Genomic DNA, 17702 nt, shown 5'->3' with positions numbered 1-17702 from the left:
AGCATGTCTTTATTCTGAGCACTCAGATTTTTGACGGTAGAGTTTGAAAGTTATCAATAAATAAGTTAGGAATCTTAATAATGCCTTCAGATTGGAGCAATAACTTGTGCACAGGTGACAAGGGTACAAGTTACCAGGAAATACTGGAGGGCATTGAAAGATGAGAAACAGGCTTCTGGCAGCTGCTAGATTCTCTGGAGATGAGGCAACGTTGGAGTGTCCTGTGGACTCCCTCCAGCTGGGCTTGTCTAATGACACGTCACTTGGAACTAATTCAAAGCAAGGGCTCCTCCCAACACTAACTGAGGTCAGTGCAAGAAATGCTGCAGATCGAATTTATTAGATGCCTTACTCTCCAGGGAGGGGAGAGAGGGGCAGGTGAGGAGGAGAAATAAAGAATAGTTTATGCAGTGGCGTTTCTGCTTTATAAGCTTTTCCTATACGTAGCATTTCCAGTGAAGTTGGCCCAGTTAATGACCATAGAAAGTAGTGGTTAATATTTTAAGTTCAAAGAGAAAGGTACAAACGTTGTTTTCTTTGTTCTAAAGATGTTATTTTCCAATTTGAGGCCAAAAGCCACTTTAAAAGAAATGCTCACATGAGGCTGAAGTAACCAGCTGTTTTTATTGCCTGGAGTAAAAATACCCGTGTGCACGTGCACACAGCTAGGAACGCCCTTGATAAGGCGCTGTGGTTCTTTCAGGCACCAAGAGGAGGCTTAACACTGGGCACAGCTGAGTCCCTTTCTAAGGCCTCCGTCGTCAGTCGGTTTATAATTAATTTTCTCAAAAGCTGACTGGCATTCACGGCCTGGTGACAGACTATTATTCCTGTTAGCAGCACATGGTTAGGAAAACCAAGTCATGAGATATAACATAGGAACACTAGTTTTCTCATTTTGTGACTATTTCCTGGAGCAACAAGGAAGTGAAGATTTAAATACTGAATAAAATCTTGCAGATCTGAAGACACTCCCACCTTGATCTTTATAAGATAACCTTTGAAACCCTGAGCGCAAGATAACATGTTTTCTAGCTTTTCCTGTTTTTTTCTGCTCAATACTTCATTTTTTTTCTTCATGTTCGTTGTCAAGCTTTTCTCCTATTTCTGAAAGTGAGGCTTGTATATTGCAGAAACCTTTATAGCTCTGCCCGATAGCCCATTGCACAACTCACACAGTGCATTCTGTTCTTATTGCTTATGTCCTATTCTTTCTGCACCTGCCCCAATGCTCGACTGTGGGATTTTCACGTTGTCCAGAGAGCCCGGTTTGTGTCCATCTGGATCAGCTGAGTATTATGCTTCTGTTAATTATCAGTCAGGCAACTTGGAGTACGCCAAGTCATTACGCTAGATTCTGATCTTGAAAGCTCTTGCTCTGAAACACCAGAGATCCAAGAAGACAATGTTACAAGGGAGGCATGTTACACAGAAGTGAGTGGTGATTTAAGTTGTGCTTTGCAGAGAGGTTGTAAATCGCCCTTAACATGACCAAAGGTGGGACACCTCACGTCTTTTGTTGGGTGTGAGGCAGAGAGGCACACAGCGCCATCTCTTGACAGCTGTTTCTGTCTAGAATGCATAGCCTGAGTCTGGACATGAGCAGACACCAGATGGACCCAAGGTTAGGGTCCTACAGAATGGAGAAGGCCTGTCCAGGAAACGAAAAGCCAGGGACAGACTGACAAGCTATTCCAGAGTCTGAAAAGACGTGACAACTAAAGACAATATGTGTTCCTGAATAGGATCTTGGACCAAAAAGGGAAAACTGACATTGTTGGTACAGTTGGTGAAATTTGAATAGCATCTATAAATGGGTCAGTAGTGATGTGCCAAGGTTGGTTTCTTGATGGAGGTTATGCAGGACAGTGTGCTTGTGTGATGTTGTGATGGTTATATAATAAATATTTGGTCTCCATTCTGTTTCTGGCACAGAGTTCCTAAAAGCCTTGGAATTTCCTAAGGGGTAACAGGGATAAAGGTGTCTTGTTATTCATAACAAGCCCCTTTCAACTACACCAGAGTTTATGTTAATGAGATGACTTTTGGAAAGCCCCTAAGGATGGGGGGTGGTTGCCAGGAGAACCAACCCTGTAATTAGAGGGTTGGAACTTTCAGCCCCACTCCCAACCTCCACGAAGTGGGGGAGAGGTGAGGGGCTGGAGATTGACTTAAAGCACCAAAGACCAATGATTTAATCAATAGTGCCTGTGTAATGAAACCTCCATAAAAACAAAGGGATGGAGTTCGGAGAGCTTCTGGGCTGGTGAACCAGAATGCATCCCCGTCCCCAGAGGGTGACACATCCCAAACACTGGGAACAGAAGCTCCTATGTTTGTGACCCTTCAAGACCAACCCCTATGTATCTCTTCATCTGGCTGTTCATTTATATCCATTAATATCCTTTGTAATAAACCAATGATCTATTAAGCAAACTGCTTTCCTGAGTTCTGTGATCCGCTCTAGCAAATAATCAAGCCCGAGGAAGGGGTCATGGGAACCTCTGGTTTATAGCCAGTCAGTCAAAAGCACAGGTAAGAACCTGAACTTGGATTGTCTGAAGTCTTGTGGGACTGAGCCCTTAGTCTGTGGGAGCTGAGGCTATCCACAGCTCGATAGTGTCAGAATTGAGAAATTGTAGCATAAATTTTCAGTGTCCACTGAAAAGGAGAATTGCTTGGTGGTGTTGGAAAAAACACATCAGACCTTGTTTGGGAGAAAAACATACTGGAGAGCTTAAAGATTTGGAAAATGACTAACAATAATTAGTACTTAGTTCCTCAGAGTGGGCAAAGGAGCAAATGTGGTAAAATTTATATTTTACCACAATCGGGGATTATGGGTAAATGGGGTATGGGAGTTCTTTATACTGTCTGGCTACTTTAAGTTTGAAATAATTTTAAAATAGTTTTATAAATGGGTAATTTAAAAATAGAATGACACCTCCTAGACAAAGTGTTTATGGTAGGTCATTTGCCAACACAGCCACAACAGTTCCTCCTAATCTGGATGCTTCTGCCACGTGGCTGCAATCTCTCCTGTCTGGAAGTGGACTCTGTGTTCCTTCTCTCCATCTGCATTGGTCTTGTGACTGGCTTTGACCAAAAGGATGTAGACCTGTGACTCCTGAGCTGTTGGCGGCCTCCATTCTTGCCCCCTCTTCCTGCTCTGAGATCATCAGGCCTCCTCAAGGAAGAAGGACCACGTAGAGAGAGGCCGTCTTAGAAATTTTAGGAATTGCTTAGAGGCCAGCGATTCCAGTTATTTCTCCATTGTGAGAAATAATAAATCTCTGTTGTTAGAGGTTTGCAAGTGGCTCATTACACATGAAAAAACCTAGCATGTTATTATTTCCATCATTATACCTAAGAGTTTAATCAACATCGACTGACTTTGCGTTGAATAGAATTCTTCAGAGGAACTAGAGCAGTGTTGTTCTGCAAAGCTGTCCCTATCGTCCATTAGAGAATTTATGGATTGCCCATGGATTAATAGTGATGACAGCACTTTCTAGTTTACAGAGATGTTAATGTAGCCTCATGTCACCTTTACCATAAGTCTGTGAGATGGAATAGATAGTCCTAACCTTAATTTTACAGATGAAGAAATAGGTTCAGAGAGGTCATATCACTTGCCCAAGAAATACCGTCAATAAGTGCCGAAGTCAGAACCAGAATCCAGGTCCTTTCTACTTTGTCAAGATGCAGCTGAAGTCGTGGGTCTTCTGTAGAAAACTTTGCTCTCCCTTCAGATGTCAAACCAGAATTATATCAGAAAGCATTCTAATGTTCTGAATCAACTTTGGTTGCTGTGAATGTGAATGGGGACTAAGGGGGGTCCCCTAAACAGCCAGGACCCCTAAGGCACTTGTCCCTTGATTTTTTTTTTACATGGATATTGAGCTGTAAGTATGGTAACCATGGGTTTCAACCAAGAGCTTACAGGGAGGGACTTAATGGTCTTCAAATATGCTTTTATGATTGCAAGTTATCTAATCATTTGAATCTGCATGGGGCTGCTTCAGAACAGTGAAAGGAGAGATGTTGGTTGAAAATAAGGGGGGAAAGTCATTGGATTACAAAAATCCTGGCTCTACTTTTCTTCTTAGCCATTATCACCACCTGAAGCATTACATATTTACGCTTGTTTATTGACTCTCTTCCCAATACTAAGTTCTGTGGAGGCAATCACAGAACAACTGCCAGTGCAGGCAATCTGCTGATTGATGAATATATGGATGAACGGATGCTTGAAGACCAACCACTTCCCTGTATAAGCTACTCATTCACCTCTCTCAGCTTCCGTTTCCTCATCTTTAAAGTAGAAACGATACACAAGACATACCTCATAGGAATGTCGTGTCGATCAGATGAAAATAATACATGTAAGGGCCAGCCTGCCTTCAGGTAGACCCTCGGGAAATGTTGGCTAGTGGAGAATTTCTGTCATTAGAGGTGTTTTAAGAGAGAACAGATAACACTTTTCCCCTGCATGGTTTAGTCTTTCATTTCACTCAAACCCCTCGGGTTGAATCAGGTCATTTCCCCAGGCCCTTTCTAGTCCTAGGCTCTGAGCTAGGATTCCTTCTTCAGAGACGTCTCCTCTGTCAGGGAAATGGGAAATGTCTTCAGGAGTGGCCCCCCTCAAGGCTTGCTCTGTAGGTAAAAAACCAGTTTGGAGAGTTTTATCGTCCGGACACTCCTTCTGCAGCATCTGCGGTTTCATTTTGGCCATGGTTAATGGCAGTGAGTAACCCAACATGAAAAGGCCGCTGACAGGTTTTCACCAAAGGACGCAGCTAAATAGCTACGAAAGGATTAAAAACCAATCTCACCTCCCAGACAGCCTGCAAGTCAAACAACTCAACGATAACAATCAAAGAGCTGGAAAGGGTCCTATGGTTTCATGAACCAATAAAGAAAATATAAAGCAACGTGAGGCCCTCGGCCCCTCCCAGCAGCCTGTCCGCCAACATGAGGCTGAAAGGGTTGGCGACGGCTAATAGAGAAGGGTCGAGAGCACTCATCTAGGGATGGAGTCTGCCTTTTTAGAGATCTCTCTGCAGAGAAGGAGTACATCATCTGGGCCACATTTTCATCAGAAGTCTCATTGCCAGAGTCATAGGTGGGCTTGTTTTCCATTTTTAGAGATGACAGTGATAACTTTGGGAGCTTTGAAGAAAACCTGTGTCTAAACAAACAGCTCAGAAAGCGTTTGCAATGCACCATCTGACACCTTGGTTGGCTGACTGGCTTGGTTATAGCTGAGTAACACTGACTCATCCTACAAAATGCTTTCCGCAGCCCGATGGCACTTTGCTCTCGGATTCCATTTAAGGTTTATAGCACCTGGAGTCAGGAAAATGACGGTTAAGCTCACCCGTCCAGGGTTGATGTTATGCTACCAACAGATCAAAAACTGCTGGAAGGAAGGACATCTCAATTCCACTCTCCTCCAAACCCTACTCTTTTTTCCTAGGTGATTTTATTCTCCTTCCTGTCCCCAGAAATGCCACAAAGGGAAGAAAATAAGGGACTGTTTTCTTTCTCTCCAGCCCTTGATCCTGACTTTGTATTGGTTACTCCATTGAAGTTTTTCGACAAGGGAAAAGTAAGCCACAGACAAAAGGAAATTAATCAATTATTGAGCATCTATTATTTGCTGCCAGACTCTTGGGCAAGGTGTTTTGCCTATATTATCATTAGTTCATGTAATAAACACGGTAGAACTTTCCAGAGTTACCATAGTCACAGAACTATAAAACATGAAATAAATATGAATGTAATTTAAAATTGTGTGTCATCACAGAGGAGACGTGCCAACTTCTTAACCAAGTCATTAAAAACTGTTAACTCAATGCTTTTGAAACCAGACATTACCTAAGGAACAGCACTAAAATCACATAGTCATACAAGCCTCTTCTCTTCCATCCCTGTTACCCGCAAATGGCAGACCCTGCTCCGTCTTCTTCATGACTTAAATTCCTACCTTAGTCCTAAGCTGAATGCATTACTCTCCAATCCCTGCCCTTCCAGTTCTTTTACTTCTCCAGTTTCTAGGACCTTCACCTCCACTTGACTTCAGATTCCTTGAAGGCTTGTCACCTATGAGTCTCTGAATTGACCAGGATATTCACCTCTAAGATCTCAGGCGTAGAACTATCTCTGATGAACCATCTTTTCCTCCAGTGGGTTTCCCTATACATCATCCCATCTCTCTCCATTCATTGTGAAACATCTTGAAAAGGCAGTCTCCACCTTACCTCTGCTTTCTCGTCCCACCCATTTTATGCTTTTACAAAGGTCTCCCGTGGTGTGTTAATGGCTAAATCCAATGGGTCCCTCTCACACTTAAGCTCCCAACCCCTGTGATTCATAGGAGACTCTCAACCACTCCCTCCTTCTTATAAAATGATATCCACATTTAATTGTCACGATCTCCTACTGGCCTGGTTCTCCTTCTAACTTCTTAGTCCTCTTCAAAGACATACCTTCTTCTGCCACTCCCTTGAGGGTAGGCCTGCCCCAGCTTTGTTCTCTTGCTCTCATCAGTAGCCTCCCTTGTTTCCCCAAAAATAAGACCTAACCGGAAAATAAGCCCTAGCATGAATTTTCAGGATGACATCCCCTGAACATAAGCTCTAATGCGTCTTTTGAAGCAAAAATTAATACGAGACCCGGTCTGATTTTCGGGGAAACACGGTACCTATATGTATATGACTCTCAAGTCTACAGCTGTCCTTGACGTCCTTCCTGACCTTGACATCAGCCTTTACAACTGTTTATGGACAGGAGTAGCCTATCGGTATTTCAAACCCAGTGTCTCCGAAACAAGACTTGTACCTTTTAAATCTGCTTCTCTTTCTATGTTCCCCATTTCAGTGGATGGGAACTTAACTAGAGTTGTCTTTAACTTTCTCCCTCTGCCTCATCCCTCATCCCCCTTCTCTGAGTTACCAAGACCTGTCATTGCTACTCCCACGTGGTCTCTCAACCCCTCCCTTCCTTTTCGCTCCCCCTCCCCCCTTAAGCTAGGCTCTCACTTCCTCTCTTAATTATTGCAATACCGTATTGGCCGGCTGCTTCCGGCCACGTGAGAGACCCTCATCCACAGTGCTAAACAGTTCACTCTCTTTCCAAATAAACAAAAAGAAAAAAGAAAAGCTTTTTTCAATAGTTCCCCATTGTCTAAAATATAAAGGGTAAGTTTTGTTTTAGCCTGGCTTGCAATGCCTCAGCCATCATTTCTAGTCTCCTATTACTCAGGCTCTACTCTCCAAACACAATTCCTACTTTCTAGGCATCTTCCCTCGGACCCTCTGCCTGTAATGCTCATTCCATGTTCATCTGCCCGGCACTGCAGCCCCAAAAGCTGTCCTCCTAGTTCTCCGCTCTCTGGAAGCTGGAACAAATCGCTCTTTTCTCTCTATCTTCATAGCATTTTTAATTTTGGACATCATACACCTTTTTTCCTCATGTTCAGGCAAAATGGGTCTATTTTTCCTCCAGATTGTAAGATTCTTTAAATTCCATTGAACAAAAAAGTATGAAGCTTGATTTCTTTCTTTTTTTATTTTTCTTTTCTTTCTTTTTTCTTTTTTTTTTTTTTTGGCATTGTAACAGCAACTAGAACGCAAAACGAGTAAGCTGAAGCTTTGGGACTGGCCCTTTCTAGTGGGAAGGAGGCTACAGAAACAGAGAGCTGCTGTACTATGGGCAGGAAGTGGGCACGTAGGCACTTCTTTCCCCCAGTCTACGACTTTGCACGTGCCAGCTGAATGGCACTTCGAGCTATAAGACCTAAGAGATGATGCAATCTAATCTTCACGTGTCTGTGCATAGAGAACTGAGACCACAGAAGTGGGGAACTCACCCAAGGTCACCAGATCAGTGCGTGGCTGAGCTGGACCAAGCCCTAGGCCAGGGCACACTGCCACACCCCACCCCAGCCCCTCTTCTCTGTACACTTGGGGGTTGGGATGGGGTGGCACAGCTTTGAATTAGGGTTATGAACCACAGGGAATATTCTAAAAGCAATAAAGTATAATCAATGGTTATGTCTGGGCTGAGTGGCCAAAAAAACAAGGAAGATCTTGAAGGTCATGTTAATGTTTCTCCTTTCGTGACTGCATCATTTCCACAAAAACCCCCTCTGTTGCTTCTACGTAACTTCTTGGTCATTGATTTTGTTCATGTCTAGTATCTTCACCTTAGGATCTTTGTCACGAGCATTTTTTCTTTTTTTTTTGGAAACATGAATGTGATCTTTCTTCTACAGCACATCTGCATCTGGTATTTTCACATCCCAACAAAAGTCATGCGCATTTTTACTGCAAACATTTTCACTGCATATCTAGTTAGCCAATTAGTAAGGCCATTTTGCTGTAAAAAGGATCAAAGCACAAAAAATAAAAGAGGAACATTAAAAAGGACATAACAGGGGCGGCCAGTTAGCTCAGTTGGTTAGAGCACAATACTCTTAACAACAAGGTTGTGGGTTCGATCCCCACACGGGCCACTGTGAGCTGCACCCCCCACAACTAGATTGAGACAACTACTTGACTTGGAGCAGATGCGTCCTGGAAAAACACACTTAAAATGAATGAATGAATGAATGAACAAACAAACATAAAAAGGACATAATAAAATTAAAAGGAATTTATTGTGAAATACAAAATATCGGAATGCATTTCAAATGTGTGTAGATTCATGGAAACGCTGTGCGAATAACTGATTTTATTTTGTGGATTGTACCTAGGCACTTGTCCTTACTCTATGGGACATGTGGGTTCAACACTGTGCCCTCAGAGAGGACCCCCAGCCCCTTTCTCCTCTCAGGGTAGTGGGTTTCAAAATAAGAAGCCAACTCTTAGGGCAAATCATCCTCATCTGAAAGAAACGCTAACTATATATTTTAAGACCATCACCACTACCACACCTGCTTGTCACTGTGTAGACCATTATGAGGGCTAGGTAAGATTTATGTATAATATAAAAATGGGAGTAACTGTGACAACTTGTCAGCGGAAAAATGAAATGAAACTGACAACTAGTTCAAATAGATTAAGTCAAATGAACACAGTTGATTCATCAATGGAGAAATGAAACCAAGCAACCAAACCAAAGAAAAACCCAAACTATTAACCAGTTATTTTATCTTTTTTTATGGCAAAATCACCTTTCAGCCAATTAGTGATGTGGCGAAAACGTTTGCAGCAAAAACAATGGCATAAGTACTTAGAACCAACTTTGTTCTTTTTGAAAGTCAAATGGTTCTGTGGTTAATTAAGCGTTCACTCACAGGAAAAGGAAAGACGGAACATTTTAAAAGGTCTCATTCCTGGGCTGGTGCTCCTCCTGGAAGCCATCAGGAAGTTTCTAGAAAAGTTGCCTGATTTTTTTTTTCTCTGAAAACAAAGTTATATGACTCAGATGAGGTTTTACGTAATTTTTTCCAAAAGGTTTCTCAAAATCATTGCCTTATTCTTAATAGGGCTTCAAATAAAGCCACATTAAAAGTCTCTTAAGGCATTTTATCCAGAATAAAGTTCTCTATTAAAACCACCTTTGTCCTTCTCTTTATTACAAGCCACTCATCTCAGCATAGTGTATTATATTTATTCACGGATTTTATCCATTTAGTTAAAGAGGTAAAAGTATTTCTTTTTTCATGCATTTAAAAAGCAATCACATAGTCTGTGTAGATGAAACAAAATACACTCTTTTATTGTTGCTATTCCTATTTTAAAAAGTGTCAAAAAGTGTCAAGGTGTTAGCCCATGTCCGGACCAGAATAAAGGAACGGAGAGTGGGATTACTGCCTGTCAAAGACCCCTGAAAAAGTCTCCCAAGGTTCTTAGCGACTTGATTAATTGGTATCTCCTCCAACTCACCAGGAAGGTAACACGGGTGTCCCCTGCCTCTTTTTTTTTTTTTTCTAATTAGTAGTTAGGCTTGCTTCTCTGAAACCCTCACATGGAATAACGACCTGCTGGAGACTAAAATGGATATGTTGTAGGAGTGCATGAGGTTGTAACTAAGTGACAGGTAAGCGAAAACAGCTCTTACATCTTGTTCATTCAAACCAAAATACTCTCCCTTGTTCTTACGAAAAAGGAAAGTTTGGTTGTGAATCATTGCACAGCATTTATCTGTGCAGCTGGAAACAATAGCATGCTGTTATAACTCATTGTTATAAATAGCAGTAATTATACTTTTTAACATGGTTCAGTGTTCCATAGGTCAAGTAATGTTTGCTCAGAGCAAGGGAAAGACTGGATCTCAGCTCAACTAATCGTAGCACCACTAACCTGGGCAAGGCAGATAACCATGAGCTTCATTTTTTTTTTTTAAACCACCAAATATGAGTAAGACTCACCTCACAGATTTATGAGAATTCGGACAAAATGTAGAAAGCACACAACTTAATTCCTCGCATGTAAAAGATGTTCACTGAATATTAGCTTCCCTCAGTTGACACATCCGTAAAAAGAGGGTAATAAAACCTACTTCAGGAGACCAGTGTGGGGATTACATGAAGTAATTCCCTGAAAGGACTCACCATTGTCAGTTTGTCTTTTTGTCTATTTCCTAGCCCCGCTCCCCACCCCCATACCAAAGCTGCTTGTGTGGAAAGGGCAATTCAGCATATTAGGAAATGACTTTAGAGAGAGGAAGTTTATTTCTTAGGTTAACAAGCTTTTGACTTATCTACCGAATTTATAATTTTGTCTCAGGGGGAAAAAGACAACTAGAATTAAGTATTTTTTACAAGACTAGGAACAAGCCAATGTCACTAGATAATTTCAATGTAACTGGAAAGAAGATTGAGAATGTACCAACCTGAGTCCATCCCATTCAACCAGCTATGCATTTCTTTCTTTTTTATTTTTTTTCAAAGTCACCATGTCACTTCAGTTTAGCCAAAGTTAGATGGAATGAGAACTTACAAGGGGCGACGCAAAGAAAAGGGAAATGAAAAAACGGTGGACGAAAACAACTGAGAGGAAAAGTAAGTTTTCATACAAATCTGACTTCTCTTCCAAAGAGATCGTTGATACTAACATGTTTTCTGCTAAATGCAATGCAGTTTCCAAAGAGCCACTTTTTAATAAAACGTGATATGTCAAATACAGAACGTCTTCTCTCGCACCACCGTTCACACAGTCAGTCAACAGCCTGGACTGGCCTAGGCTCTGCCCAGCGCGCTCTGCCCAGTGTGTTCTCAGGCGTCAGCTCAGAATCACCACCTTCCGCCACAGCACCGCGTCGATTAAATTCCTAATACAGTTTCCAAAGGAAGGAATGAAAGAAAGCATTCCTCTCATCTTAACAACTGCCATTTATTTATTCACTTTGGGGAAGTTCTTCTTTGTTTACGGTTGGATTTATTTCAATAGTTTGTACAGAATTCACCCACACGGCTGAGTGTAGGAAATATCCACTGTTATTGCGCTTTGAGTTTTCAGAATGAGGTGCTCAGACTCTGGCATGGTTTGCCTTTGAGGAGTGCAAAAGAGTTTCCTTTAATAAGCACCTTTACATTGCAGGCACAAAACCAACAAGAGGGGATCAAGCCAACCAGAACGTCAAAATATCTTTTCCCCCTAACGCACTAATTGCTTATTCCTAAGATTTTTTTTTTTTTTCCTGGAAGAAAAGCCAGACAAAAATACAACGCAACCAACTTGGGAGAGAGCCTTAGACCAGACTGCAAAGGCGCGCGGTGCAGAGCGGGCACGGAGGTCCGGCCTGAGTCCCGGCGCTCGCTAGCTGCCCCCCTCCTCGGGCTCGCTGCAGGGCGAAGGCGCCGACGAGGCCTTGGACTCGCCATCGCTGTTGCATTCGGGCCTGCGCGGGGTGCCGGCTGGGTCCTCCTGCCCCGGCGCGTGGCGGTCCAGCAGCTCCTGGAGGTGCTTGATGTAGCCGATGGCGGCGCGGAGCGTCTCCACTTTGCTGAGGCGCCTGCCAGCCAGGTCCCGGGGCAGGTGGTCTCGGAGGCGCGCGTACCCCTCGTTCACGCAGCGCACCCGCTGCCGCTCGCGCTGGTTGCGCTTGTGGAGGAAGGCGGGCTGGAAGGCGCCGTCCAGCGGCAGGGGCAGGTAGGGCCGTCTCGGGGCGCGGCACGCGGCGTCCAGATGCAAGGAGACCCTGAACGGGTCGCTCAGAGGAAGGCGGGGCAGGGTCCCAGGCAAGCTCAGCGGCACCGGGTGGAGGTGGTACGGCAAGGTCAGCAGTCCGGCGGGTCTGTGTTTCTCCATCATTCGCCCAAAGGCCAACAGATCACCCGAGAGATTAATCTCTCAACAGAAAAGGAACCTGCAAATCTTCAAAGCAGAGATGCCGGTCCATTCAGACTGCCTGGCACAGCCGGTCTGTGTTTGGAGAAGTTTCTGGGTCCGGAAGCTAGGTTCCAGAACAAGCTTCAAGGACACGTCGCATGATCCCATACATTCATTGCACTCCTCGATCTATTGGTGAAGATCCAGATGGAGGTGCTAGGCAAAGATTTAGGACCCCTAATCCACGCTTCGAACCCCGTCTTCCTCTCTGATCTTCTTTAACAAGATAACAAAAGGGGTTCCTCTGCTCGGTCCCGCAGCCTGGCAATGTGAGCGTGCAGCAAACAGAGCAATCTTCCGAAGTCACCTAAGCTTTCCGATGACTGTAATCCACTGATTTGGGTCTTCAAGAGCATAGAAATCTGCGAGGATTCAGAAGAGCTCATCCCAGGAACCAACAGATCTCCTGGCGGCCGAGCGGCTGAGCGAAAGCTCTCCCAGAGGCTTTCTCCTTGAAAATCAAAACTTGACTGCCCTTTGTGGTTTCCGGCGTCCAGGGCTAATGGAAAGGGCTTTTACTCTGTTTGCAAACCTACACTTGCTCTTTCATTTCTGGGGAAGTGGAGGGAAGACCTCATCAAAGGAAAGACTGCTCCCTTGTGGTTATAAGATGTGTTAAGTCAAGGAGGACCCTAGGGAAGGCTTGAGGGTTTTCTTCTCCGAAGTAAAATCTTTTAAAACTCCAATTAGACATTTTTTTTTAAGGGAACAGGAAAGAAATATAGTTTAGCAACGAATATAAGGGTCTGGCTATGATGCTTCAACTTACACGGTTAACGCAGGGCGCTTCATGCATTGTGCTACTTTTCAGGAGCACATCAAAAGGCTGAATAGTAACAAACACTTTTAGCCAAAGTCATTTCTCACAGTGCTTACTGTAAACACACTTTAAACACAGCTTTCCGACCTCTTCTAATCCCACCCAGGATATAAGGACATCGTCTTTCCATACTGTAAAGAGCGGATTTCTATTGTATTCTTTTTGTCTTAAGAAAAAGAAAGGTGCAATTTATTTTCTCCCTTGGGGGCAGGAAAGCAACATTTGAAAGGTGGAGAGCCCCAATTCCAAGGAGAAAGGATGGTGGCTTTGAAGACCTTTCTTTTTTCACACACCACCAAAAATGAATAATTAATCCACCCATGTTGGTGAAGGGCTTTGAAGATGAAAGTGTCATTAAAAATCCAACTGTACTGGTTAATGTCAAAGAACGTGTTATCACACTGAAAAATCAGATTTCCTGTTCTGCAAACCAGCACATTAAAGGCAGCTTCTACTTTAAAAGTCCAACTTAAAAACAAGAGAAGCAAAAACCCCCTCCATTTATGACCAGACTTTCTGCCTGTTCCTCAGGAGCCAAGGTGTCGCCCTAACATGTTTTTTTTTTTTTTTTTTTTTTTTTTGACAAGTCCTAGGCTTCCCTGTTTACTCTAAACGATCTGCCCGAAGCAACTGGAAAAACACTTCCATCAAGGCAAATAAAATGGAAATAATTATTCCTTTCAGGCATAAGATAGTCACATTTTAAAAGACATAACTCCCCATGTGGCTTGTACCGGCAAACAAGCTTATATGTCATCTTAATTTCTCAGTAGAGTTAGAGCATGAGAAAGCTCTTCCTGTTGGGAGAAAACCCCACCAGACAGGCAGCTAGACGATTAGACCACGACGTGCCTTTTGGCATGTCAAAGACGTTCGCCTTCATTCTAAGAGTGACAAGAAATAAATGAGGTATTTTGAGCAGGGAAGTGATGTAGTAAAAATTGTTTTTCAAAAAGATCACTTCTGCAGAGTGGAGAATAGATTGGAGGGGAGCAAAAAGGAGAACAGTTAAAAGATACCGTTTTTCATTCTCATGTTGGCAAAATAAATTTTTTTTAATTGCTAACACCTAGGGCAGGCAAAGATTTGGGGAAGGGGTGGAAGCATATATTGCTACAAGCTTTTGGGAAAGTAACTGTTAGAATTAATAGTGCACAGCACATATCCTTTCGCCCAGAGAACCCTACAATTTTGTCCTACAAAAATAAACGCACTGGCATGGATATATATATTTATAATAATATCTATTACAACATTGTAGTGATTTTTAAAAAATGAAACAGCCTGAATGTCCATCAGTGGGAAAAGAGCTAATCCTTTTAGAATATTATGCGATTATTAAAAATGTTAGAGCTACATGTAAGAACTTGCAGAGATGCCTATGTGTTAAGTGAAAAAGAGCAAATGCAGAGTAATGTATGCAGCTTGAAGTTAAACGAACTATTCTACGTGACGTATATGTCTTTAAATGTGCTTGTGTGGGCACAGAGAAGGAGGTGGAAAGACGCACACTAAACTTTGGTCATTGGTTGCGTAAAAAGCGTGGCACTGCGAGTGGGGAGGTGTTCATTTTTTTTTTATGGATCTCTCTACTGTTTAACTTATCACAAAAAGCACATATTACTTTTGCATTTTTCTTTCTTCTTCTTTTGCTTTTTAAACTTTTATTTATTTTAAGTGTGTTTTTCCAGGACCCATCAGATGCAAATCAAGTAGTTGTTTCAGTCTAGTTGTGGAGGGCACAGTTCAAACTGGCCCATGCGGGGATCGAACTGGAGAACTGGAGACCCTGGTGCTACGAACATCGTGCTCTAACCAACTGAGCTAACCGGACACCCCCACTTTTGTATTTTTCAATCTAGTGAAGTTTGAAATAATAAGAGAATGTATAGAAAACTTAAGGGACACCCCTGATCTGACCCAAACCAACAGATTTATCATTATAATTTAAAACTCTTGGACCAGGTTTCCTTGGCTGTTTATAAATCCTGACCCTGAAAGAATAAATACCCATAGGACTTTGTTTCCCACCCCTGCACTTATACCACTATTTAAAATTGATTTTCAGAACCTGATATTACAGTGGTCTTTTTATAGGGCTCAAGTAATGTTATGATATATCTACATGGTCACAACAAATACTGATAGAGTCTTTCTTATGCTTTTGAAGACATAAATGCATCGGAAATAAGTGAGAAGCATTGTTTTACTCGAATGATGTGAAGGGGAGGGGAGGAGGAGAGAGACTGCCTTCTTCAATACAAACAAGCAGATCAAAGGAGGCGGACCTGAGTCCCAGTCACCCTCCAGTTAATTTTGATCCCGACAAGGGTTCTCTCCAACTTTAAAGACGTCTCCCATAAGACTGGTGAGATTGAGTTACAGGTATGCTAAGCCTCCAAGGACACTTGGCGCTAGGCTTCTATAGTCCTAGGTGGACTGCTTGAGTCACTACAGCTCGGCCTCAGTAGATTTAAAGGTACATCTAAGGCCTAGGAGAAATTCTCCCCCTAAAACTCAGGTCCTTTGTCACCTGCTTGAAACCTGTGAGATGAAGACTGTGATCGGCTCTTCACAACCTCATAGGAATAGCTTCCAGGGACCAACCAGGGCCCAATTACAGAGTTTTCACCCTGAGGGAATCCTAAAGCTATGCTCTCCCATGAGGTAATTATAGTTTGCCAGTCCAAATGCAATTTACCAATCAGGTAATTGCTCTAATATAAGTGATGTTGCCTAACGCTATAGCTGACAATTCTATCTCTATCAGGTTTCAGAGGAACAGGTAACAGAAAGTTAACTGAAGGTCAAATTGCCATGCAGAAGGGTAAAAACTTTATTCATTCTTTAGCTACACCATTACATCGTATTTTAAAGATAATTTGCAACAAGATTTAAAGAACCACAGATATTTAGGTACAATTTATCACTTATATTTTCTGTTATTCTCAAACACTATTTGCATTTACCCCTTATCTGTGCAGTCTTTCGTCATACAGAAATGTAAAATTTTGATGTAGTCCAGTACAATAATTCTTTCCTTATGGTTTTTGTCTTTTCTTTATTATTTAAGGCTACCTTCTCCAACTACACCTTTTACAAGGCCTTTCCTTGTCTATGTGGTGCCTTTGTGTGAATTAGAAAAAGGCACTAAACTCAAGGCTTGGGGAATGAATGGCTGACTCCACAATTCGTCTGGAAGAACTTCTTGAGCAAGGTTGCCCAAAGTTGGAAAAGAAGAGCAAAGGTGACATGCACTTTTAATAGCCAGGAGGAACAAACACACAAACTAATAACCTGGGATTCTAACTAGGATTGTATTAAATATACAGATTAATTTGGAGAGAATTGACTTTTTAAAAAACATCGAGTCTCTTTGATATGAACATAGAACTCATTTATTCAGGTCTTCTTCTTCTTCTTTTTTTTTTTTTTTTGTCTTTTAAAAAGTTCCACAGGTTTCTTTATGTAGATCTTACATGTTTCTTGTTATGTTTATGTCAAAATGTCTCAATGTTTCTGTTGTGAATAGAATTTTTTTCTGTTCTTTAAAGCTATTGATTTATTTCATGTGAATCTTGAATCCAGTCATTTCAGTGATCTCTCTTATTAGTTCTAGTGGTTTTTAATTGAGATAAAAATCTACATACAGTTAAATGCACATACTCTCATATGTTAAATGCACAATGCAATGAGTTTTGCCAAATGTACACATTTGTGAAACAACACTCCACTCAAGATAGTTCTAATCGCTATTTTTAAAACATGATTTTCTAGGACTTCTTAAACTATAATCATATTGTCTACTAATAATGATTGTTTTGTTTTTCCTTTCTAATATAACTCATTTGTTTTTCTAATTGAATTTCTCTGGAAGATCTCGAGTCCAATGCTACTTGTAGAAGTAATAGCTAGCATCTTTGTATTTTTTAAGGGAAAGCTAGTAATGTTTCACCATGTAGATGATATTCTTTAGCAAATTAAGGAAATTTTCTTCTACTCCTAGTTTGCTAAGAGTATTATCAGGAATGGCTATTAAATTTTATCATGCATCTATGACGATATTCACGTGTATTTTTTTCTTCTTTAAATAGAATTTACTTCTATTACAGTACATTACGATGATAGGTTTGCTAATGTTGAGCCACTTTGCATTCCTGGAATTAAACCCTATGGAGTCATAATTCTTTTAATGCCCTGCTGGATTCAATTTGTTAATGTTTTATTTAGAGATTTAGTCCCAAGTTACATTGGCTCATGGTTTTCTCCTCTTGTGTTCTCCTTTTCTGGTTTCAGCATTATTTTAAACTCTTAAAAACAAGTTGAGTAGCTTTCCATCTATTTCTAGGATCTGGAACCACTTGTAAAAGGTGGAAACTATCTATTTCTTGAAAGTTTGGTAAAACACATCCTAAAAACACATGGACGTTGTTGAGTGCTAAATTTTCAGTTACTCTGTAATTTCTTTTATTATTACTGTTGGAATTTTAGGAAGTCTATAGAATGCTCTTATCTTTCCCTCCTGAGATTTCATCCTTCTT

The 17702-nt window shown here is 41.7% G+C and overlaps 1 protein-coding gene across 1 annotated transcript; it reads right to left on the bottom strand.

Annotated features, from left to right (window-relative positions):
• Positions 1 to 8643: 8643 nt before the first annotated feature.
• ASCL4 (achaete-scute family bHLH transcription factor 4) lies at positions 8644 to 12879 on the bottom strand. Its single transcript, XM_019728493.2, has one exon. The coding sequence runs from the start codon at positions 12261 to 12263 to the stop codon at positions 11769 to 11771; it is 495 nt and encodes a 164-aa protein (XP_019584052.1). The 5' UTR covers positions 12264 to 12879; the 3' UTR covers positions 8644 to 11768.
• Positions 12880 to 17702: the final 4823 nt, after the last annotated feature.

The sequence above is a fragment of the Rhinolophus sinicus genome, linkage group LG02 (assembly GCF_036562045.2).
Source record: "Rhinolophus sinicus isolate RSC01 linkage group LG02, ASM3656204v1, whole genome shotgun sequence".
In the NCBI taxonomy this organism is placed as follows: domain Eukaryota; kingdom Metazoa; phylum Chordata; class Mammalia; order Chiroptera; family Rhinolophidae; genus Rhinolophus; species Rhinolophus sinicus.
This window is presented reverse-complemented; position numbering and strand designations above follow the sequence as displayed.

Coding starts and splice junctions, on each gene's coding strand:
- ASCL4 (XM_019728493.2), bottom strand. CDS start 12,263: ATGATGGAGAAACACAGACCCGCCGGACTGCTGACCTTGCCGTACCAC.